Raw genomic sequence first — 25,934 nt, forward strand, 5'->3', positions numbered from 1 at the left:
CCTATCCAGCCACCTAAACTCTCATGGCAGTGACCAGCGGCTTGAGAAACGACTCCTGTATGCACCAAGCCCAACAGACAGTACCTTGCGTCTTAGCAGTAACCTGCTTATGATTGTGACAAACACCCCAGAACATGGAGGTTAATAGGTCATCCTCGGTAGTCTGTAGAGGGAGCGGCCAGCCTGGTCTCACAGTAATGCCTTCAAGGCTGTGCTCTCACTGTCTAGGAGCTGAACTGAAGCACAAAAGCCCAGCCGGCTCCCCCAGGCCCTGTTCTCAGCACTGTCTTGCTAAGAATTATCTTGTAACATGCATTTTGGAAGACATTACCATCCCCTATGGCAGTCGGGGAGGTGGGACGGACAGACACTGCTGTCGAGGTTTTACTCCACACTTTGAGGGGCGCAAAGAGCTTGTGATTCTAACTCCAGGAAGGCATCACCAGAACCCAACTGGCAGCTGGCCCTCACGTCTCACGCTCATCTTACAAACCCCCACTCTCATATCTTACATAGCAATATCCCTAAACCAGCTAGATTAAGACTTTTTAAGTCAGTTGAGAAACGAAGGCTTTAAAGGCAGACAGAATGTGCAAAATAGCGCAAGCACTGTGGCAGTGTGTCTGGTAACACCTTCCAAAGCTAAACATGGCCCCCTCGTAAGCCTGTCAATCAAGCTTCCAGAGGGCTGACCTCAGGGAGATGAAAACCAAGTCCACGCAAAGATCTGAACACAGGTGTGTGCAGCGCTGTACCCAATCACTAAAATTTACAAGTATCCAAAATGCCCTTGGGTGTAGAACAGATAAACAAACCCTGGAGTGTTTAAGCCAAGGGCTTTATGAAAAATAAACAGCAGTGGCAAGGAGGTGTGTCCGATGCTGAGCTTTTCGGCTAAGAGACAGAAGCTAAGCTCTGTCCTACCCCCAGGGAAGACTAGAAGAGGTGTCTCAGAGCTGGGCAGGGCTGGATTCAGGCCATTAGACATCTATGGACACTCTGCGATGTGCGTTTTCATGAGTAAACTCTGAGGGGAACGATACACTTTGTGCGGCACTGGGATGGTTCATGGGCCGTACCAAAGGTGTTGGCACTGGGAAAGCGGACTATGTCGGAAGCTGGGGCAAGTGGAAGCACCAGCAGATGGGAACTCTGCAGTTTCTGTGACCTAGAAACAGTCACGAGAAGAAAAGAGCAGCTCAGTGGGGAGGGGGGCACCACTGGACCCATGACAGCCGGAGCACAGCACAACTGTGGATGTGGACGCTCCCCTGACAACACGGCTCTGTGAGAGCAGGGCAAGACGGAGAGGACCAGATGGGAGGCTGACTAAAAACTCCTTACCGTAGCCACGGGTTTCACGTAATTACTAATCAATCCATCACTCTCTCCAACATTGACCAGGCTGTGAAACGTTGGTCTCTGACACGACCTGGCCGCAGCGGGCTGGACTAACAGACGCATACCATGAATAGCTGAGAAATACATACTTTCTAAGCTAACATGAGCTGTCAGTAACAGGAAGCAGTTATGACGTGTCAAAATTCAGTGTTGTACATATGGGATTTATGCATGTATATATTCACAGACATTATTATGAGTCAGTTATGAACAAAGACCGATAAAAACATTCTATTCATTTTTAAAAATATTATTGAGGGTGGTTGTTCTTTGCGGAGGGAGGGATTTGCGACAAGGTAAACATGTCTACAAACACACATAAATACCCAACATAGGAGTAGAAGTAAGACAATAATCATGCCACATACGCTCTTCTTGGCAGGTTGGTCACCTCATGATTCTGAGTTTTCTTTCTAAAATACACATGTATAGAGAAACACATCTGCACACAACATAGAAAATTTAGTAGAACGTATACACACACACTATATATATATACACATGCATGCATACAGACATACATGCACGAGGGGTACTGGAAACAAAAGTTCAGTTCTAGACTATGAACTCCTTCAGGACTTTGGCACATCCTGCACAGCTTGGTCCTGGAGAACTGATGGGGGCAATGTAATAGGGAGAAAAAGAGACACCCAGACACGAGACAGGAAAGCCGGGGTTGGGTAGGCTGTGTCAAGCTGACGGAAGAGCACCCACCATGACACAACTCCACATTTATTATAAGCAGCATGGGGAGGGCTGGCTAGCCTCTGCCTTCCTGGGAGATCTCAGTATGGGGTGGTTTCAGGCCCATCATCCAGGAGGAAACCTCAGGTATTATCTCTGCACACTGCATCATCCAGGAGGGAACCACAGGTTCTAGTCTCTGCACACTGCATCATCCAGGAGGGAACCGCAGGTACTATCTCTGCACACTGCATCATCCAGGAGGGAACCACAGGTACTATCTCTGCACACTGCATCATCCAGGAGGGAACCGCAGGTACTATCTCTGCACACTGCATCATCCAGGAGGGAACCGCAGGTACTATCTCTGCACACTGCATCATCCAGGAGGGAACCGCAGGTACTATCTCTGCACACTGCATCATCCAGGAGGGAACCGCAGGTACTATCTCTGCACACTGCATCATCCAGGAGGGAACCGCAGGTACTATCTCTGCACACTGCATCATCCAGGAGGGAACTGCAGGGCTGTCTCTGCACACACTAGTCAATGTTCACACTCAGACCAGAAGTCTTTGCCAGTTCCGTAGGTCTGAGATGCTGGAGCCCTTGACATGACTGCACATATGTCAAGCAAGGCTCCCTCTCTCAGAACCTCACCCGCTCTTCCTGGGCTCTCTAAGAGACTGTTTTCAGTAAATTACAGGAGGACATCCTGAGAACGATCTTGACAAAGCAGCATGAATCCTCCATGATAGGGGCTATTATCTTATACAATACTATAGCACAATATTAATGCTGTTTTTAAGATGAAGCTAGATGAACATTTAATTATAGACATACATTCTTTTTATAAAGTGTAAGCACTCGTAACTGTCGCCTTCCCCCACTCTAAGTCTAATGTAATCTTTCTTAAAGCCATCAACTTACTCTTTAGGAGTGCCTTACTTTCATTAAACCACACAACTAAAGTATACTTAAGAGGTATAAAAAGCTTTTGCTTTTTAGTTCATTCCTGACAGGGCTTAGTTACATAGCTCAAGCTCCTGAACCCCCTACGTAGCTCTAAATGGCCTGGACCCTGCAGCCTTCCTGCTCCGGCATCTGCAGTTTTGGGATTGCAGACTGCGGTTCCTATTCCTTGTACTTCCTACCAGTTGGAAGTCCTGACACCAGATGAAATAGGATCACCACTTATATAATTCATTTACAGCTAATTCAATGGCATACTTGCTTCTTAGAAATCCAGAACATCCCATATCTTAAAGTACAGGGCACGCTGCACTGACAGCTCTGAGAGTAAATTGGCCACATATCATATAGACAAGTTTGTGGATGAGCTTTAACATATCAACGTGACTGCCAAAATAACCCAAGAAAAGTGAGAACTAGGTTAATTCTTGATTGAAAAAATAATAAACAACCAGCTTTTCATGAATCAAAATGAAAGGAAAGGAAGGCCAGTGCCCACCTAAACCCTGCGCAGAAACAGTGGGGAATGAACTAAATGAGTCCCTAGCACAACCAAGGCTTCAAGGGCCTTACAGGGGGCGTCTGTAATCAGCTGGTCCGTTAGACTCCCGAGGGGACATCGCCACCCAGGCCACCCTGGGACACAGCTGTGGCTAAGGTTTACACAGACCAGTAACGCACTAAATGACTGCCTCAGGGAACAACCAGGTCAGAGGTACACAACGGGACAGAAGTTAGATGACCGAGAAAAAGATCCACACACCAGCCTCCCTGTTCCTCAGTACTGAGCTGACAGTCCTGAGCTCAGGAAGGGAGGAGATGAAATGAAGCGTAAGCTATTCTTTGAAACGGTCAGAATGTACAGACTGTGTTAAGACTGTCCCAGGATGGGTGGACACATCTTTGTCTTCATGTCTTTATTAGCTTTAACACATTAGTGTTGTTGAGTATCTTCAACCCTCTTGATCCTTAAAAGATCATATGTTCATACAGAGGGAGAAAACAGAAACTAACCTTGGGACAGAGGTATAACTCAGTGTGAGAGCAGAGCCTAGTGTAAGGCCCCTGACTTTACAGAATCAAAAACATCAACAAAACCTACGGTCTCTTTCTCTTCTACACATAAGAAATATGCATTAGTTATAAAATGGGGGGATTTCAATCACAATATTTTCTTTACTACAATAAAAAGAAAAGAAAAATGTATTTTATAATTGTTCTAATAAAAATTTTGATGAAGTCTAAGGACACACGGTGAGACAGTTATGAACAGGAAGAACTGAGCGATGGCCTCAGGAACACACAGCCTGCTCCTCACACAGAGTCACACCAGTCAGGTCTGAGGCAGTGCAGACTGTACCAACAGTCATCACAGTCTGTCTGGGAGCGTTCTAGAAATCTCCATTTCTGCCTCACTCCAAACCACTGTGGCACCAATGTAAGTCTGGACTTCAGAAGTGCTATTCAAGACAAGTTTTGATGTTTGAAAGCAACTTATGGTGTGAAACTGCTAATAATTCAGCAATCAAGTCATAATAATTTGAAATTTGTAACAAGTAATATGTTAATAAAAGTATTAAATGAGTTAATGCACCAAATTGCTTTGTGAAAATATATAAGACAACAACATGTCATTTTTTGATAGAACGCATGTGATTCTGATAATTTTATAATCTGAACTTAATCTATTAATTTGCTCTTTTGTTGACACATCAAGCAAAGCACTGAGAGGCTGGGAAGTCTGAGGAGCAGAGGGCATCAGGCCCAGCTGCTGACGAAATGACCTTCTGGGGATGACCGAACAGAAGTAAAACTAACAGTGATTCGTATGTCTTATTCAGAAAGAACGCTTGAAAATGGCGAGGAAAAATTAGGCTTCAATGCGGAAAGTGCTACTAAAACGCAAATCTACTGAAGGCTCAACCCCAAAGTCAACAGACACGATGAATTCAAGTGGAAAATGAGGTGTGAACAGAATGAGATACGGGCCACTGGATCATGGTCAGTGTTGGGGCAACTGATGGTGTAGGACTGAACTTTGTCAGAATGAGTCAGCAGCCCTCATCTAGCGTCCAGCACCTGCAGTCTCCTACAGAAGGGATGGCAGGTAATAAAAAGACTGTGGAGAGACCAAGGGGCCAATGGCAGACAGTGTTCTATCTTCTAACTTAGCCTGTCACCATACAGACACGTAAGCTTCGTGAGAGGCTAAGGGAACTACGTGGATGTCTGTTACACTATAGGGAAGTCAGGGAACACAGGCAACCATAGCTCAGACTCAAGTATATGAAATTTACTAGGCAGCAGATGATGGTAAGGAGACAGTGCTCATTCACACACAGGAACACACAGGATTTTAAAAAACAGGCTTCAGTGGCTTTCAGGGTAGTCTAGTAGAAAATAGTTCTACACATACCATTTTTGTGAAATAAAAATATAATAAAACACACTGCGAATTACGTATTCAAATAAGGACAAACAGAGTGGACATTTAAAAACTGTTCCCCAGCAGGAGGAGAGAAGCTAGAGTGGAGAATTAAACATCTGACATACACAAACATCTATAAGCTTGGGCAGGAACATAGAGAGAGGGGGAGACACAGACAGGGGGAGAGAGATGGAGAGACAGACAGGGGAGAGCGGGGAAGAGATGTAATACTGCTCATAAGCAGCGCCTGAGGGAAAACCATCACAGAGAGCAGAACGAACAGAACACTTTAGTTATAAAGCCGATAGATAGTGCCAAACCTGGCTGGGGTATACGCATCAGAATAATGTGCCATTCCGATTCCTATCTGACAAGGTGGTGGCGAACAGTGACTCTGTCAAGTCCTGGGTTAAATTATCCCAGTGGTTTTGTCTTATGAATTTGGACAAATGACTGCAAGACCATTCTGTGATGATTGATCTTTGGAAATTTAACTTTTTATGCCAACCTTGCTTTAGAGTCACAGAATCCCTGGTTCCTGTAAGCTCAGGAGATGATCCCAGCCCCCAGGCGGGCTCCAGGAAGCTCCGACAAAGGAGTAAACAGAGAAAGCTGTGTGGGCACAGATGGAAACGCGGTATTCTAGACGTTTCTGTTATTCCACATCCTTCTTCACTTGGAGGAGAGTTGATGGTGTTACTTTCTTGGGCAGAACTGTAAATGTGTCATGGAGGTGTGTTCTCGGTTGTCCAGTGTATTTGTTTTACTCCAGCAACACATAAATATGAATTTTAAATGAGTTAGTGCCGCAAAATGCTTTGAACACACCCTTTTCTGGACAGAACACATGTAATTTTGATAATTCTACAATTTGAACTTAACCTATTAATTTGTTCCTTTGTTGATACATCAAAATGTTATAGCTTCTCTTCCAGTTAAGGTGTATGCAGACCCATGCATATTCAGATAATCATACCTAATGACTGCTATGTCTCCATGCAGAGACAAAGGCTTCAATGATGAGCAGTGAACGCTTGGTTCAGAGAAGCCATGTGTACAGTGATCAATTCTTGCTTTAAATCGAGGGCCCAAATAATAAAACAAGGCTTCATCTTAACATAACCTTATGAATTCTGGACTACATGGTACCAAACATAGCAACCAACTCTAATCCCTTGTTGGCAGGGAATCCATTAATGTGGACTTTCCCCCTGCCTCATCATCGTGACAGTGATCAACAAGGACCTGCAGACAGAGAAAGGGAGACTCCATGGATAAGAAACCTCCTCCCGAGACAACTTCCAAGCTCAACAGCCATTACAGTCTTTCTACAATTTACTTTTGGTGCTTTCCTGCTGAAAGCTAATAAGCACTTCACAACAAATTTCTTCAAGTATTAATTTCACACACAGGAGCACTCCAATAAATACAGTCTCCTGAGGAGACACTGGTTTATACAAAGTCCTGGGATTTTCCTACATTGTTAATGTAAAAACAGCAAGATCATCAAAAAAAAAATACTCCCAGCAGAGGAGCAGAGGAGAGAATGACCACCACCACACACCATGTCTGTTGCTCTGTCTTTCATGGAGTGGGAAGTGCTAAGTTGCCCAGGAGAACAGCAATGCTCTCACTCAGGAGCAATGGTGTCCTGTGGTGACACTGAGGACCCCAGATATCCACCAAGCAAGACACAATGGGTAAAAATCAAAAGCAACTTCTAGAACCATAGAAATCATCATCACCATCATCACCACCAACATAACCATCATCATCATCATCACCACCATCATCATCATCACCACCATCATCATCACCACCACCATCATTACCATAATTACCACCATCATCACCACCACCATCACCATCACCACCATCATCACCATCATCACCACCACCACCATCACCATCATCACCACCATCACCATCATCACCACCATCATCATCTTCACCATCATCATCACCATTATCATCCCCACCATCATCATCATCACCATTATCATCACCACCATCACCATCATTATCTTCAATATCATCGTCACCATTATCATCTCCATCACCACCATCACCATTATCATCATCATCATCACCACCATTATCATCTCATCACTCACCATGTTAGAGACCCAGGCAACAACGTACCATCAGTGTGGTCACCGTAGTTCCTCCAGAGAGCGGAGGCTGCTGCCTCTAGGGAACTGTCACCCACTTTCTCTACACTAGGTTGGGGGATGTGAGATCGCTATTTTTTTTTTAATTTTTTAGGAAAATATGGCCAATGTCTCTCAATGTGATAGGAGGGTCACCCGAGACAACTTGGTATTCCCATGTTGAGTGGAAATGTCTCTCTCTCCCAGTTTCAGCATGTTTAACTCTAATTCTAGAATAACCTAACGCCTTTTTCCTACATAAGCTTCCAAACGGGCAGTGTGTTTCAGCACCACCAACTGTTCTCCACACTAACACAGACTCATTCCTCTAGCTCCGTACTCGCCATCCTCGAAAGACGCTGCAATCTGACTATGACATGATTGAGTCTGGCACCTCTAGGATTTGTTAAGAACTAAACTAATATTACAGGAGCCTCAAACTAAATTAGTGTTTTTAACTCTTAAGACTTGACATTTAAAGCCAAAACATTAAATGCACACAGCACGGCTGAGTCTGCCTCCTAACCCTCGACTGATGCAGAAGCTTTTAGTGTTAGACCCCAATACTCATGTCCCTGAATCACACTTCAGACGCAGTGCTGGTATGCTGCTGTTTTAAAGATTTCCAACGTGCTAAATGCAATGCAGAAATGGGCCTTCTCTTCCCCAACCACTGAGCAGAATGAGGACAACGCCCACGGATTTCACTGTAGACCCCACTCCAGCTGACACCCATCCACACGAGTCTTTCGGTGGCTAGTGGCCAGCTGCTCCTTTAACTCCGGCTCCTCAAACACTCTGTTTCTGTCCTCAGGGTTTTGTGGAAGAGCGGACTGCAGTACAAATATGCCCATTTTCCAGGCGGATGAGCCCAGCTCTATCCCTCAAAAGGTTCAGATCAGCCAAGGTATATTTCCTTAGGAAAGCAATTTCAGTTACAGTTTCGAACCTTCTTTTATAGCTTACCATGTAATCATTCTAGTATTGTACAATTATTTTCTCTGGGATAAATCCTTCCACCTTGTAAAACCTTTCATCTTGGAGGAAACCTCCTTAGATACAGGATGCCCTAAAGGGAGATGAAAGAGTCCATCCTTCATGGCAGTTCGTAGGCTCACCAAGTACACAACTAAAAAGCTTCAGTCAGTCCTGAAACTGACCCGATGGTGCACTAAGCCCTTTCCTACACAAACAGTAAAGCTGGCCAAGGGAGAGGTCAGACGAGCCTGAAGATGCTCAGGTCACCTCAGCTGCCTGAAGGAGGCAGTCTCCAACCTGCTGAGCTGCCTCTAAGTTGTGCGATGTGGTCCAGGTTTCAGCTGTCTGTGAGCTGTCACACATGCTGGGTGGGCTTTAGTGATGCATCTGTCTGAGTCACTTCTGCTCCTGTAACCCCTTACCCATATTCCCATAAATAACCCTAGCTGGTTATATATAGGGGTCACTGGCTGACCGACTGGAATTGGGTGGTATCCATGTTGTGGTCTGTCATTGGTTCGCAATCTGGAGCAAGCAGATTATCTGTTTACATTTCCCTAGGAATAGTGCCATAAAACATCTATAATAATCATTACAGGGACCAGCTTGAACAATGCTCCTTTGGGAATTGAAGAAGGGTCTCGTCTATGAGTAGATGCAGGCACTGAGGCCATTCTTCAGATCACCTAAGGACTGCAGGTCACGGTTCCTGTTTTCCTGTCAGTTCTCTGACAAAAGCTCCCTAGATATTCCTGATGCTGTTCTCTCTGAAGAAATTCACTGTCAAGAGGAATCCATCTTTTCATAGAGAGACTCCACAGTGGAGAAACTCCCAGAGGGCTAGGCAGAAGTTCGTCCTCTGTGTCCTCTCCTGACGTGAGCACAGAGAACGGTACTGTGTCCGGGCTTTCTTCATAACAAGACCCTGACTTCTCTTCACAGTTTGTTTTTAGGAGGACGGCAACTCATCTCTCCCAAAGACTGCATTCAAGAGAAATGGGAACAAGTGTCTCATTAGTGGAGAAGGCTTCACTTTAAAATGATGATTTCTTAAATTTCTTAAATTTACTGTATGCAGAGAATAAAGCAAGGTGAAGTGCGCGGTAGGGAAAACAGTCTTCTGGCTAGCCGCAATCAGCTCACATATCCCTATGTATACATTTGGGACAATAATTAGCAGGTAATAAAATGTGTTTTTCCTGGCAGATAAATGGTCTTGGGGCACGCTTTATCTGTCTATTTTATGAGAATGAGACTCAAGTGGTCCTGACAGCTAAAAACGGACAAAAACAACAGCGGAACTTACCCAAAGCTGCTGTTTATAACCATTGTACAGAAAATGAAGAAAAAATGAGTCAGTGATACTTGCTATTAATGTTCTAAAAGTCAGAATTCTGACACCAACAGTTTCATCCCATTTTGCCCACGTAAGTGAGGCCCTGAGTTAGATAAAGCAGTGGGAATGGGAGCTAGACCTTCCACCCTCCTGTGTGAGTCCAGCGGTCTGCAATGGAAGTCATTCTCCACTCAGATAAACAAGCAGGCCACAGGACAGACACTGGGTATTTGACAATGCTAGGGTGAGAGGGTGACAGACTCGAACAGAAGCTCCACCACCTTTGTGGACTCTACAGATGGATCTCTAAGACACAGCAGCCAGGAGCACAGATACGTGCAGACAGAGAAGCCCCGGATGTGGGGAAGCATTCTCAGACAGTCATCTCAACCACAGGCAGATGAGCAGAGCCTTGTGGGCTTCATCAGTAAGGAAGGTGTTCACCAAAGAACCATATTATTAACAGGGCCTGCTAGAGGACTAGGAACTCAGAAAGGTCCTCTACACTGCAATACAAGTACTTTTTTGGCAGGAAAGGACTTACCTTCAGCTGACTGAGTGTAGGTTTTAGAGAGGATGTGACATCTTGTTAGCTTTCCAATGGTTTTCCTTCACTTCTTTCAGTACATCTACATATGTCCACCCTTGCTTTAACCTCACCCTCCTCTCCACACCGTATCTCCCCAGGTCTCCCTGTGGGTCCTGTGCACACCCTGCTTGCGAATGCCTTTCTGGACTAGGAGGCTGGAGGAGAGCTCTGACAGCAGCAGTTTCCTGTCCACTGCTTGAGTCACAGCTCAGATGCTGCTGAACCCATCATGTTTCCTCTGCTCTCTCAGCCTTCATAAATTTCATCTGCAACACAGCTACATTTAAAAGCTACTTTGTAGTAGTATTTATTTTTCTATGGTATCAATCCCACTTGTTATAAATTCCTAAACACATTCTGTCTGAGGAACAGAGTAACAAAGTATCCTTTTATCTGCTTTGATGCATCATTGAGATTACAGCTGTCAGGGAACACAAGTTACCTCAACGTGGATTTCATGAAATTAATCTACTTCAGGAAAATAAGTTGTCACAATACAGGCCTACCTTTTCCTTGGTGTTTGACTTATATTCCTTCAGTCTCATTTATCAATATTTATTTCCTCAAGTTCTTACCTGTTGAGGAACCAATGCCTGCACCACGGCCAACTGGGAGTGTGTGGAAGGAGAGTCAAGGACAACGACATCTGCCAGGGAGACAGGCAGGCTGCTCTGGAGAGGACAAAGCATGGTGTGTCCAGCAGAGAGCCAGTAGAGAGGCACAGAGACAAAGCAGACCCAAGAGAAGGAGGCTACAACATTCACCTAAGCACAGAAGAGTCAGTGGTCCAGCACAAGGAAGAAGAGAACTCTAGGCAGCACTGAATCGGGTGCCCCAAAGACACGGCTCTTGGTAATAAACTGCTGGGGACTCACCTGACACTAACGTAAAAATTGAGAATAGACTGAACTATTCCTGAATTGTATTATAGCCATGTAAATACATAATGAATGCCGAATAAAAGATAAGACCATCTGGGCTGGTGAGATGGCTCAGTAGGGGTTAGTTCACACCCCAGCAGTGCCATAAGGGCTGGGTAGGCATAGCAGGACTCCTGTATTCCAGCTTTGAATGACTGACACAGAATTCCCAGAGCAAAGTGATTTATGAGATTGGCCAATACAGTGAGTCCTGGGTTTGAATGAGAGACCCAGCAGCAAAGGATAAGGTGGAACCAGTGGTTCACGCTGTTAATCCCAGCACTCGGGAGGCAGAGGCAGGTGGATCTCTGTGAGTTCAAGGCCAGCCTGGTCAATAAAAATCTTTCCAGGACATCCAGGGATACATGGTGAGACCTTCTCTAAAGAACACCCCACACTCAAAAAGGAAAAAGAAAAAGGTGGAAAACAAGAGAGGAAGATTCCCAACATAGGCCTTGGGCCTCTGCACACAGAAACACACAACTATGCACACACATGCAAACTTACTCACATGTATGTCACACACATGTATATACATCGACTGCAGTTAACAACCAACTATCCAATATTGTAGTAACAAAAAATGATGCCTTGTTTGCCCACCTACTTACTTTTCAAAGAACGCAGAAATGTAACTAACCTTTGAAGGACTGTATTTGGTGGAGGGTGAGGACAGTATCTTACTGTTGGCCAAAGTGATCACGGGAGAAAAAGACTAGCCAGTCAGCACCTAGTAATCCAAAATTCAAAACGGAGAAGGAAAAGGCATTCAAAGGCAAACAAGAAACCGGAGGGAGAAAGGCACCAAGGCAGCTGCCAGTGTCTTATCAGTTACAAGTAACAGAGGCTGGGAGAGTTGAAGCTTGGTGACAGGCTCACAAAGGGGAAACGTGCACTGAGAGGTGCTGATTTTTCAGGAAGATGAAGTCAAATGTCTAAGATGATGAAAACATACTGTTTTAGTGGAGAAAATCATGGTGGAGCTGGACTCTCCTGACAGACTCTCCTCCACAGTGCTACTGTGGAGACACCACCCAGAGTTAGGCGGGGGGGGGGGGGGACGGCACGTGCAGAAAGAAAACACTCAACTTCAAAATGACGGCTTCCTACTGTGAAAACCACTCACAATCTCCAAAGCCAGCTTAATTTCTTTCTTCACAGATAAAAGTGTGCCTTAGAATACAAGGTCTGTATTAACAACAACAAAAAGAAGTATGTTTCCTAGAAGGTGACAATTGGAAATTAATAAGAAATACCACTGAAATCACACTAAAGCATAAAGTAACCAAAGAAATATCAAATATGGTCAAATCTGTGCCAATGCTTTGTGCTCTCGGGAACTCATGCTGGTGTTTGGTTCTACACAGTAAGGTCTTAGAAGGCAGGATGTGGATCACTGTGGTATCCAGAGGTAGTACACTTGAGGGCTGACAGGGACTGGATAAAGCAGGAAGGTTGAATGCTGTTTACAAGAATAGAAAGAGACCAGACACACATGCTGTGTTCTCCCATTAAGGGACCTATCAATAACTTTAGGACTCTGCCACAAGAACAGATGTTTGAAGCTCCAGAGTTGGAGATGAACAGACCTGTCTTCATTTACACACTTCCGGTTTGAGCACTGCATGACCAGCAATAGGAAACACACTAATCCACCGACAGAAGATCTCAAAGCAGACACACGGGACGCAGAAAGCGTCATCCAAGGACTGGAGAAGCTGTCCCATCTTTAGTTTCATTGATTTTATATAATTCAAACTAGCACTAAAGGACTTTCCAATAAACAAGGTAATTCCCAAATTTATACACTCACACATTTGTTAATAAGAGGGCTATTGTTCTGAGAAAAAAAAATACTGTTGTGTGATTCTGTCATTGTGGCATTAGGACAGGCACAATGCACACAATCAACTACCTCACAGTAAGTCTTGGTCATCAAGATGAAGTAAACACAGGATGCGGGCAGCTCCTGCTGCGATGGCACAGTATTCCGGGAGATGGTGCAGGATTTGATGAGCAGGCGGGGCACTCTTTAATGACAGAACATAATGGACACACTAATTAGTGCCCAGCGGCTAACAAACAAACATCACGCACTGGGCACAACCATAGATGTTGTTCACACCACCAACTTCATGAGTGATGCTTTGTGCTGTAATGTTACCACGGTTACAGCGTAACTACATGGTACAAGTCCTAGAATCCAGCACACACTTTACTAGGAGTAAAGACACAGGAAGCTGAGTTTCTAGGTAAGGCTGATTTACAAGAACTGCTAGTGCTTCCAGACAGATTACATCACATCTTCACAAGAGAAATGGAAAGAAGCTGCTGTTTGAAGTTAATTATATAAAGAATGTATTGAGGATTTTATCAAACTAGCTTTTTTTGGGTATGTAATACTAGGAACCAGATTCACCATTTATTGACCGTAAAATATGTCAAAAATTAAAGTATGCTAAATTTATTAAAAAAGAAACACACCTCACAAATACATCAGAATTACTGCATATAAAAACATATGTTTCAAAGCAGATTTTTTTGGGTACAGAGTGATCTTCAACTCAAATTTTTATCTGTACAAAGTATACAATCAGCTTTCTTAAAAGAATTTACATGTGCAAAGGTATTATTTACATATTTATACATTTACATGTACAAAGACCATATAAGAAACCAAGTCAGAAATAATATTTTACATAAAATTACCAATATATTTATAGTTATTTCATGGCTAGGTGCTTACTAACAATAACATGCTTTTAAACACTCATTTATTTTTTTTAAAAAAAAACACTTTAAAAATATTTTAAGCTCATTCCTTAATGAGCTTAATTAAACCCTAAGAAATGAGCCTTAACACTGACTGAGAAAAAAATAATTTAAGAATCTTCAAACATAAGTTGAAGCCAGAAAGTATTATAAGTTCAATAATAAGATGCAACTATATGTTTCTTACAAGAAACCCATCTGAAATAATTAGAGAAAAATTCATCTAGAGTAAAAATATAGAGGAAAACATACCCAACTAATAACAACCAAAATAAAAGTGGGTTATTTACATATCTCATTGCAGGCAGTATTGCCAGAATAAGAGCTGGACATGTCAAAACATAAAAGGCCAACTACAAGGAGAGAAAGTAAGACTTCTCATGTGTGTGGCTCAGCTGTTTGTATGCCAAAAGTTCTAGAAAAGTTAGAACTTGACAGACAAGCACAGAAAACGAGCCAAATCTATAAGTACAGTCAAGTGTTTCAGTGTCTTCCTCCTAACAATTGCCGAGGCAGGCAGACAGGAAATTATAATACTCAGGCCCTGAACAGCACAACCAAAAGACTTATTTAAATGATGACATCAAAATAAAAAAGAAGTCTACACATTCTGGGTCATCAAACAGACCTTAAAAATATATCAAAACCACAAGAAGTATGTTTTCTCACTACACCAGAGTAAGACTTAAAATGAATAAAATAAATACATCTGCAAAATATCAAAATTTCTAGGAAAGAAACAAAATACTTCTAGACCCAACTACAAGACAAATTAAAGTCATTCTAATTGAAAGGGAAAGCATGATGCTGAAAATCAACTCCCTGCCCCCGGAGCAGGTCCACAAAGCACTGAACAAGGATCCACTGATAGTGACCAAGTGAGAGCCCTACCTGGAGTGCCTAAGTGAGTGCAAACTGGCATCCAACTAAACCTGAAAAGTTAAATAGTAAATTTTAGAGTAAAAATTAGTTACACAGAAATAAAAAATAAATAATAAAATAAAAAAGTGGAAGTCAATAAAACCAAGTTCCATCAGTTGATTCTTTGGGAAGTTCTGAAATATTGATCAGTCTCTGGCAGACCAACAAAGGAAATGAAGCATGACACCAATTACCAATATCTGAACACAAGAGACATAATCAAAATTTTCATATCACTTAAAGGACAATAAGGGAATTTTATGTAAAGCTTAAACACAAATATATTTACCTGAAGGAAATATGTGTAGTCAATTGATTAATAAAAATCCATCTATTTCTAGAATACAAGCGCCTACAGAGAGTGCTGCCAAGGGCAGCCACAGCCAGACTTATGCCCAAAGGTCAGAACAGAGGCACATTCCTGGGGCGGCGCGCTCAAAGGCTACGTAGTACCTTCCCCCATCCTCTACTTTACACCACAGAACTTCAGATGGCAAGATGAAGAGGGAAAGTCACCGAAGTGATCTGAATGCCAGCAGTCCCTGGGTGGTGCCACTGTCTGGGGGAGGATTAGGTGGTGTGTCTGTGCTGCAGGAAGTGTGCCAGGAGAGGGACGGGCTGGGAGACAGAGGAGGAGTTTCTCCGTTACCACAGCTGCTAAGCTGTCCTCCGTCACCGACTCTAACCCTCTAACCCGAAGCCCAAATGAACTCTTCCTCCCATACGCTGCCTTGGATGTGGTCCCTCACAGTGATGGGACAGCAGCCATGACAGTGTCAAGGACAAAAGGGAGGATGCAAAATGTCTTACTTATACTCAGAAATCCCAGGGTTCTTTCCAGAAAACCTGCTAAAACTGAGAAGCAATATTTGATTATTACAGGCTAGAAAACTGAAAACGGAGAAGGGAATGGTGACACAGCTTACCAATAATGAAAAGCCTGAACTGAAACCAGTGTGCTGGTCCTCAACACTGAAGAAGTGGGGCAACAACCTAACACTCTGAACAGGCAGTGATGTACACTCCTCATGCTCACACACACGGGCACGACCAGTCCTGCTCACGGACACGGGCACGCCCAGTCCTGCTCACACACACGGGCACGCCCAGTCCTGCTCACACATGGGCACGCCCAGTCCTACTCATACACGGGCACGCCCAGTCCTGCTCACACACACAGGCACGCCCAGTCCTGCTCACACACACGGGCACGCCCAGTCACGGGCACGCCCAGTCCTGCTCACGGACACGGGCACGCCCAGTCCTGCTCACACACACAGGCACGCCCAGTCCTGCTCACACATGGGCACGTCCAGTCCTGCTCAAACACACGGACACCCCTAGTCCTGCTCACACAGGGCACACCCAGTCCTGCTCACACACACGGGTACACCCAGTCCTGTTCACACACACAGGCATGCCCAGTCCTGCTCACACATGGGCATGTCCAGTCCTGCTCACACATAATGGCACGCCCAGTCCTACTCACACATGGGCACGCCCAGTTCTACTCACACACGGGCACACCCAGTCCTGATCACACACATAGGCACACCCAGTCCTTCTCACACACATGGGCACGCCCAGTCCTGTTGACACACACGGAAACGCCCAGTCCTGCTCACACACACAGGCACGACCAATCCTGCTCACACATGGGCACGCCCAGTCCTGCTCACACACACGGACACGCCCAGTCCTGCTCACACACACGGGTACACCCAGTCCTGTTCACACACACGGGCATGCCCAGTCCTGCTCACACATGGGCATGCCCAGTCCTGCTCACACACATGGGCACGCCCAGTCCTGCTCACACACAGGCACGCCCAGTCCTGCTCACACACATAGGCACACCCAGTCCTGCTCACACACATGGGCACGCCCAGTCCTGTTGACACACACGGACACGCCCAGTCCTGCTCACACAGGGCACGCCCAGTCCTGCTCACACACACAGGCACGACCAGTCCTGCTCACACAGGGCACGCCCAATCCTGCTCACACACACAGGCACGCCGAGTCCTGCTCACACACACAGGCACGCCCAGTCCTGCTGACACATGGGCACGCCCAGTCCTGCTGACACAGGGCAAACCCAGTCCTGCTCACACACGGGCACACCCAGTCCTGTTCACACAGGGCACACCCAGTCCTGCTCACACACACAGGCATGCCCAGTCTTGCTCACACACGGCACACCCACTGCAGTCAAGATATCACACCAAACCTAACTCGGTCCTCATCAACATGCCGGCCTGCTTTGTTATAAAAACTCACAGAGTTTAACAACGTCACTCAGAAACCTAGGACATCAGTCAAGGAGCCAGGCAATTCTGGTCTATAAGAATGATGGGGCGGGATTTGTACTTCCTGGTTCAAGACCAGTAAAACACAGCATCTGCCCAGGTTGGGAAGACGACAGACGCAAGGCAGTTGAGTCCACATACACATGGTAACTGTTTTCTGACAAACACATACAGGAGATTCAGATTTGGAAGATTATCATTTTTCAGCAAAATAAACTGGAACAGTTGTGTATTGGGGTAGTTTGAGTGAAATGTCCCCCACAGGCCCACAGGGAGTAGCATTATTGGAGGCCATGTTGGAGTAGACTTTGGCTACTCCATGGCTTTGTTGGAGAAACTGTGTCACTGGAGGTGGGCTTTGAGGTTTCAGAAGCTCAAGCCAGACCCAGTGGCTCGCTTGTCTTTCCTGCTGCCTGAGGATCCAGACAGAGAACTCTCAGCTACTCTCCAGCACCATGTCTGCTGCATGCCACCATGCTTCCAGCCATGATGACAATGGACTAAACCTCTGAACTGTAAGCCACTGCCAGTTAAATATTTTCCTCCATAAGAGTCACTGTGGTCACGCCATGGTCTCATCACAGCAATGAAACCCTCACTAAGATATGTATCCATAAATTAAAAAAAACAGTTTGATCTATTTCAAACAACACATACATAAATTAGTTTAAACTGATAGACCTCAATATATTTATATACTCCCCAAATCACAGAACATCTAAAAGAAAATATTTTGGGGACTGAATTAGGTAAAAGATATTTATACAGAAATTGAGAAAAACATGAACACAGGTCACCTCTGGCAGGTGTCATACCATGAGGGAAGTCCTCTATGCTCCAACCCATGGCTGACAGGGTTTGTTCCAGGCACCCTCAAACCCATCACAGCACACATAATTCCCTCAATTTGAGAATTCTGAGTACAATGTACAGGAATACAGACAACCGCCATTTGGTTTTGCCTTTAGTAAGCAGAGCAAACTATACTAAAACAGCAAGAGGCCAAAGAGACTATATGCCTCCCGAAATGATCCTCTGGCCCCGATTTTCTTTCTCATTTTTCTTTTTATTGTTTTTAACTGTGTGTGTGCGTGTGTGTGTGTGTGTGTGTGTGTGTGTGTGTGTGTGTGTGTACAAGTGGTACAGGAGAATTATCTGTATTCTGTCAATCATGTTTTAAATAAACACTGATTGGCCAGGCAGGAAGTATAGGTGGGAAAACCATACAGGAAGTAGAGATGATGCAATGAGAACAGGAGAATTCTGGGAAGGAGAAAGCTGATTCCTCCCACTCCTGCCCAGACCACTGAAGCAGCAGGATGTGATCTGCCAGCTGTAAAAGGTACTGAGCCATGTGGCTAAAATAGATCAGAAAAATGGGTTAATATAAGTTATAAGAACTAATAAGAAGCCTGACCTAATGGACCAATCAGCTTTGTGTGATTTTCTTTTAAACAGCTGTGGGAGCTGGGTGGGACAGAAAACCCCAACAAGCCAGCCCATCATGTTACATACAGGTGCCTGCAGAGGCCAGAGCTGTTGGATTCCCTGGGGCTGACATTACAGGTGATTATAAATTTGTACCATTTAGAGGGCAGAGACAAAAATAACTCTAACAGAACAGATTCCTATTTGAATCTAGTTTATCCACAAATCTCCATAAAATTCTATACTTTATTTCCTAAATTGTAGTTAATTTTCTTCCTATTCTATTTAATAAGACTTTTAAAAAGCTGCTTCCATTTTCACTTTCCAAGTTTTATGTTCTAAAGCATGACAGGAAGTATTTTACACACACTACTGACCATTGGACATGCTCTTCAATGATGGCTTAATTAATGCAGCATATTGTTTTAGCTTTTAAAAACAAAGCTCAAACAGAAATTAGTACTCGTACAAAACAACCAAAACCTCCAGAATGGACAGGTTACTTCCCTGTTAGTGTAGATATATCCTGTTTTTCTCTTTTTCTCTGTTTATTTTGCAGTTTTACAACCTGAACATCACTGACAACAGCTGCCACAACACTCATTCAGACTCTGAAGCACTCAGCAACCTCTTTGCTTCTGCGACTTCATGAAGCTTACTTTAACCCAGAAATGGAAACACGGAGTAATCACGGATTAGGGGGAACCCCCGTAGTGTAGGCCTGTGCCCTACTCCAAGTCTATCATAAAGTAATCAAGCTCCATTCACTCCAGTGGACTTTTCCTGTGAGCAGTCAGCTGATGAGGAAGTGACAGCCCTCCGGGGAAAGGGAGGCAGAGGGAGCATGGTCAACTGATACCTGAGCGTGGAGCAGCTCCTCACACCGGTGAGCCTGTTTCTCGATTGCAGACACATACTGTTTCTCAATGGCATCTAGCTGCTGTTTAACTGAAGACTGTAGAAGTGCCTACAAACAAGCAAAAAAAAAAAAATTATTTGGCTCAGACAATCGCTGGAGCTGGCCCCTGGCGTGCGAGTGTCTGACAGCTCGGCACCTCAAGCAGGGCGAGCTGCACTCCGGGACCCACACGCACGACAGTGGGACACACTGACACGGCACATTAAACGTCTATCTTTAGGTTTTACTGCTGCCAATACTACACTGTTTTGGCTCAAATTCTACACACCTTCTCCTTATAAAAAAAGTCAAGTCATACAAAATGATAAAGAGGATAAATTCTCTGCTAAATAGACATTCCGTTTAGTAGAGACCACACAGGGTGAAGAGGGAATGAAAGCTAGTGAGGGGGGGGGGAGCCAGACATATTTCACTGGCTGACAAAACTCCACATCCTCTGGACACACTGTAGTACCCATGGGCCAAGCATGATCTTCGAGACCACAAGGCAAGTGGAAGCAGATGGTGGCTCTGAGCAACCGAGACACTAAAGCCTACCCCCCAGGATGCTCATGCCCCTAAGATGAAAGAGTGGAGGTTAGGTATGTGTAAGTCAGCCATAAAGCGGCATTCATAAAAGGTAGCAGGGCTTGTGAGACGAAACTGCATAGCGCGGACTCCGGAAGCCCGGAAGGGGACATACGATGTTACCGCTCCCAGAAAGTCCAGTCAGCCAGTGCTGGTGCCAGCATACCCCTTCCTGGACATGCTCACAGGACTGCCAGCTTTTCCCCTTTCTGCTCTAAGCTCTGTGTGAGTCTACCATATTCCCATGATATCTATGTGCTATTTACAGACTCTAACATCCGAAACGTGCACCAGAGCCCCTCTGCACACGCTCCACTGTTAAACCTATGCTATAATAAACTACTCACAGGCAGACCAGCGACTCAAGGCAGACACATCTTATGGGAAACAGACCTTTGGCATATTTGCCAGTGAAAGAAAAGCGAGCCAAATCTCCTAATCTTTGTTTTGAAAATAGACTTATTCAGTTGGAAACAACAGGCATCAAAATTCTAAATAAACAGGCAGTTTTTTTTATATAACAAAACTAAAAGTATTTTTTAAACCTCTGGATAAGTCTCAGATGCTCAGAGAACGCTGCTGTCCCAGCCCCACATCAGGTCCCAGCAGAGCAGAGAGCAGAAAAAGGACAGAGTGCTCACCCACGGCAAGACTGCTCACCCATGGTGAGACTGCTCCAGAGGCCGCCTCAGTCTAGCTGAGCACCTAGAGAAGTGTAAGCAGTGATGAACAGAGAAACCAAAATTAAGCCTCTGAGCGGGACCAGAAACATCTAATTTTCCTATGGCAAAATTTAGTACTTTTTTTGTTAGCTTAAAAAAATTCTTTTTGGTGGTTAGTTTGTGGCAGAATCTCATTATTTAGCCTCGGTTGGTCTGGAACTCACTCTATAGACCAGGTTGGCTTTGAACTCACAGAGATCCACCTACCTTTGTGTTTCAATTGCTGGGCACGCTTGTCATAAAATTTTCTAGTTAAAGAATGACACAGATCATTTTCTTGAATAATTGAAGATCTTTCCTAAGGAATACCTTCTTGTTTTGAGCTGGGGTGTCAAGTGGCTCAGGCTGCCCTCAGACTCGCTATGCAGCTAGCTCATACTCCTGTCCCTACCCTCCAAGTCCTGGGAGGACAGTGTACATCCCCATGCCTGGCAAAACTGTCATTCTCTTCTGGAAGTAGAATGTGACAGAAATGTTTAATTGAAGGAGTTGCCTTCACCTCCCTACTTGTTGTGGTCCCAAGCTATCCCACATTCAAATGGCTCTTAATTTCTAGTCAGTTATGTTCTTAGAAAGAAAAGCAGTAAAAGTCTCTTCCCACTATGGAGACGTCACCTGAACAGCCTCCAGAGTCACACCATCCCTCATCTTTTGAACACTAGTAGGTGGAGGATGGAACCCTCAAGAGATGTTCAGAGAAAAAAGGTCAACATCCCAGCCACGTGCACATAGCCTCCTATCTGCAAGAGAGCTAGACAGTGTACATTCCATTCTAAAGACCCCAGAATGCAGGAAGACAGAAAGCAAGCACTCTCTGGTGTGTGTGTGTGTGTGTGTGTGTGTGTGTGTGTGTGTGTGTGTGTATGTGTGTGTGTGCATATGGCAAGGCCTGTCAGTGGGCTCAGTGTGCGTGTGTGTGCATGTGTATGTGTGTGGGTGTATGGACATCAAGGCTGGCCAGTGGGCTCAGTGTGTGTGTGTGTGTGTGTGTGTGTGTGGTGTGTGGACGGCAAGGCCTGCCAGTGGGCTTGGCACAGCAGCTGGTATGAGGAAGCCAGACCAAAGTGGAGGCAAAGGCAGGGAAGTGGAGGTGGGGCCATGCAGGCAGGAGACCTGGGAGCCACAGCAAGCCCTGACAGACCTCCTCATTTACTCAACACTGGGATGGTTAGTGTCTCGGTCCAGGAAACTCCCCAAAGCCACCCTTCCATCTCAGTTTTATACATTGTAGATACACAAAAACATGCTCATAGTGGCCAGTCGTGTTTCTGGCTTCCTGTAGAATCATATAAAACAATAGTCATCTTGCTATGTGAAATGCTCATGGATTTTAAGTCAAAAAAGCTGCATTAATATTAACATTCCTAACTTGTCTTCTGTAATTGTGTTTATAGATAACTGCATGGGACAAACGCTTCAATCTGAATTTAAGATTTCCAACTCATCCTGGCTTCTGATTCAAGTTCAAATGTGCAGTCCCTATAACCCAGTTAGGAAAAGGCCATTCTGACCCCATATGCTCACCTCTGAGGAGAAGATGAGAGCCCCATCTCAGGAATGAACACCACGTGTCTGGGGAGATTCTATTTCATTTTACAAAAAAGGAAAATAAAACCAAACCCTATTGTCTTAAATGTTTTAACAACTCAATTGAGACATCAAAGGTTTCTCATATTTTTCCTTGTTTTAAAAGAGTGCCGGCAAGTTCACACAGAGGCTGCAGGCGCTGTCTGCACCATTTGGGGTGTGAGGAGAGGTGCTGGCATTCAGGCTTTTCTGTACACTGAAGACCAGTGCTGCATTAATACACAATTCAAAGAGAAATCTTAGCTGATGGGCGTCGATCTCAGTGGAACTCAATATGGTCTAGCCATGTTATAAAGTGCTTTGTGGGCTGCGAAGGCCAAAGCAAACCTCCAGGACAGAGAGAGAGCTTCCCGCTGGCCTTGCCACTGCAGGACTCTAGTAACGTAAGAGCTGCTACCTCAAACACCACACACGTCTCCCAGAGAAAATGTCTTTTGTGCCATGGACAACACATTAAAATTAAGAAGTTTCTAAAATTAAGCGCAGCACAGAGGCTGTGCATGTCTGCCTTCCAGATACTTAAACCTTTTGAAAAGCTGCCACACGGGCCGGCCTCCCTCTCTGATGCCACAGCCTGGTCCCTGTGACTGGAGTCACCGCGATGGCTTCAGCTGAAAGAACAAAGAGGGGAAAGGAGAAGAATTCCTGCCTCCTCGTGAGTCCCGGGAGGATGAGGTGGAGCTCGGTGACTGGCGCAGGAAGCCTGACACTGGGGAGAAGGTGTTGGGCGTCAGCTAGGACAGCTCTGAACGTCCCAAGCACAGGCCGGCCCTACATCAGGACAGCAGGGCCTGGCTCTTACTCTGCCTCCTCCTCCACCTGTTTGTTTACCTGCATTTATTGACATAGGACCCCTGTGTCCCCAACATCAGCAGTGGTAACTGGGAAGAGGTGCAGACCCTCCCCCGTGGGGACAATGGCTTTGCTCTTATTGACGACCTTCTAAAATGGGATTACTCTAACAATTTCCTAAATGTTTTGTGTTTTAAGGTCCTCACTGTATATACATAAAATATACCCTTGGATATATAAATATAAAAACTGGAGTCAGCATTACTTTTAGTAGCCATTAAATTTAAAATCATTACTATTTTTTTAATGCTAGATTTAAAATCATTACCATTTTTCTTTCCAACTTGGTGGGATCAACTCATGAAGTACAGGTCTCTCAGGAGCGAAGAAAAGGTGTCTCCCATGCAACCTCTACCAGCCCTGAGAGCGGCACCAAAGACACACCGCATTGATGTCTTATTCATGAGGAGCAAAGTTACAAGACATCTCCACAGGCTGTTTGCAGTCACGAGGTGAAAGCAGATGACAGAAGTGACCGCATGAGGGGCAGCATTTGAAATCCCTAAGACCTGCTGGCCTCTTAGAAGTCAAGAGTTACTCCCCAGAACTCACGCTTGCCCAGGTTTAGGAGCAGGCTTATCATCCATGTGTCTAAACCAGACTGTCACTAACGGGCGTGGAAGAATCTCACTGTTAAACAGTGTGAGGTGGCCTGGCAGCCCTGCCATCAACCCATGCTGGTCTTTGCCAACACTCCCTAAATGGGGTAGGGGCGCATGGATCTCCCACAAAATCACGAAACAAAAGTGTGCTGATAACGGGAAGTAGAGTGGAGCCATGGGTGACTCCACTGAAATCCCTTCTTGCTGCTACACAGCAGGCTGACACCTCTTCACAAATCAGACGGACTTTAAGTTCTAAAAAGGTAGTCACCTGTTTCCAAACTTTCAAAATTATTCATTGTGCATGTGAGTATGTCCAAAAATAACAGTAGCTTTGGTAAGTCAAACCCTTTGATAATATATAATTATATACAGTGTATATATGTGTATATATATATATAGACACGTAATATATATAATTGTGTGTGTGTATATATATATATATATATATATATATATTACATATAATTTCATGTTCTCACACTGGGAATACATAGAAAGCTAGCTAGAACGTAAGAACTAAAACACAACTCAGCCTTTCTGATCTTGACTGTAAATTACACTAGTTAGAAACAAGACAGACAGTTAAAGGGTTTCTTGGTTCATTAGATCTCTGTCTGTCCAGACTCAGAGTCTATTACACAATAAAGAACAAATTTAACCACTTCTCTCTATATTGGTCAAATAGGCGAGAAACTTAAAAGAAAAATACATTCTTGTACAGGGTCGCCCTTGCAGAGATGTCTATGAACACCCTCTCCGCACTCAGGAACTCAATTTAGAGTGAGAATGTCAAACTCCAGTGTCCCTTTTCTTTCCTGGCGGTAGCCATGGCATCTGTTTCACACTGAATGAGATGTTGTCAACAAACGAGTGAATGCATCTGAGTTACAAGCATCTCCCTTCTTTGTCCAGTCCACTCACTGCTTCTCGGGCACTTTCTGAAGCTCTTGATTCACAGACCTGCACGAGTGAGAGCCAAAGACTGCAGGAATGACACAGGACATTGATGGAGTTGCCAGGAAACATGTTTTGATGGATGTCACTGTGCAGTCAGTCCAAATATATAAGCAGAGATGGACCAGTTTGGATTTCAGGCGGTCCATTCCACCAGAACACGCCAGGCCTCAACCATGGGACTGAGGAAAGGGAGAGCTGGACCTGTGGATTCACTGCCCTTCTAAGTCTCTAAGAGCATTTGCAGGGAAATGAGCAGAAATCGGCACCCTAGCCTATCTGGTAGGATAAGTTGGACAGTGATCAGATCAGATGCCCAACACTGAACAGCACTGAACATTTTGATTTGTGCAGTGAAGGCTCAGTGTGGGGAGAGCAGGTGCTGTGGACTCAGGGAACAAGAAGCAGGTAAATGTGGGTCATTCTCAAGTTTATTATACTGAGGTTCTTCCTGGAGTAGAACAGTGAAGGAAGGTGAGAGAGGGAGGAGGAATGGAAGGGGAGCAGTTAGGGAAGGAAGGAGAGACTGAGAAGGCTGGTGTCTCCATCCAGAAGTCTCCCTCCTGCCCCACTACCAACAACACAGGCCAAGCCTTCATCTATGAAAGAACAAGGTTTCTTCCCACGTTCCCAGTGTCCTTCAGCTTTGGCCTGGCTAGGAAAGCCACGAGAACAGCCTGGCATGTGGGGTTCTGGCTCAGTCCTGCAAACTCAAGCACTCAACTTCCTTCAGACTTCCAGTGGTGGGAGGAACGAGGGAAGACAGGCCAAGGCCCGAGTCCCGTCCAGTCACTCCTATCTAGCAGCAGGCTGTAGGGCCAGACTTCGCTGGCAACAGCA

The 25,934-nt window shown here is 44.9% G+C and overlaps 1 protein-coding gene across 4 annotated transcripts in view; it reads right to left on the reverse strand.

Moving 5' to 3' along the window:
• Nucleotides 1-25,934, reverse strand: part of Ccdc91 (coiled-coil domain containing 91) — a 180,591-nt gene that overhangs the window by 51,118 nt on the left and 103,539 nt on the right. For all 4 annotated transcript variants that reach the window (XM_087903943.1, XM_087903944.1, XM_087903942.1 and 1 more), the window contains one exon: nt 19,748-19,855. In XM_087903943.1, the coding sequence (XP_087760069.1) occupies nt 19,748-19,855 (108 nt within the window). The remainder of the gene's footprint in view (nt 1-19,747; nt 19,856-25,934) is intronic.

The sequence above is a fragment of the Myodes glareolus genome, chromosome 3 (genome assembly GCF_982192425.1).
Source record: "Myodes glareolus chromosome 3, mMyoGla1.1, whole genome shotgun sequence".
Taxonomy (NCBI): Eukaryota; Metazoa; Chordata; class Mammalia; order Rodentia; family Cricetidae; genus Myodes; species Myodes glareolus.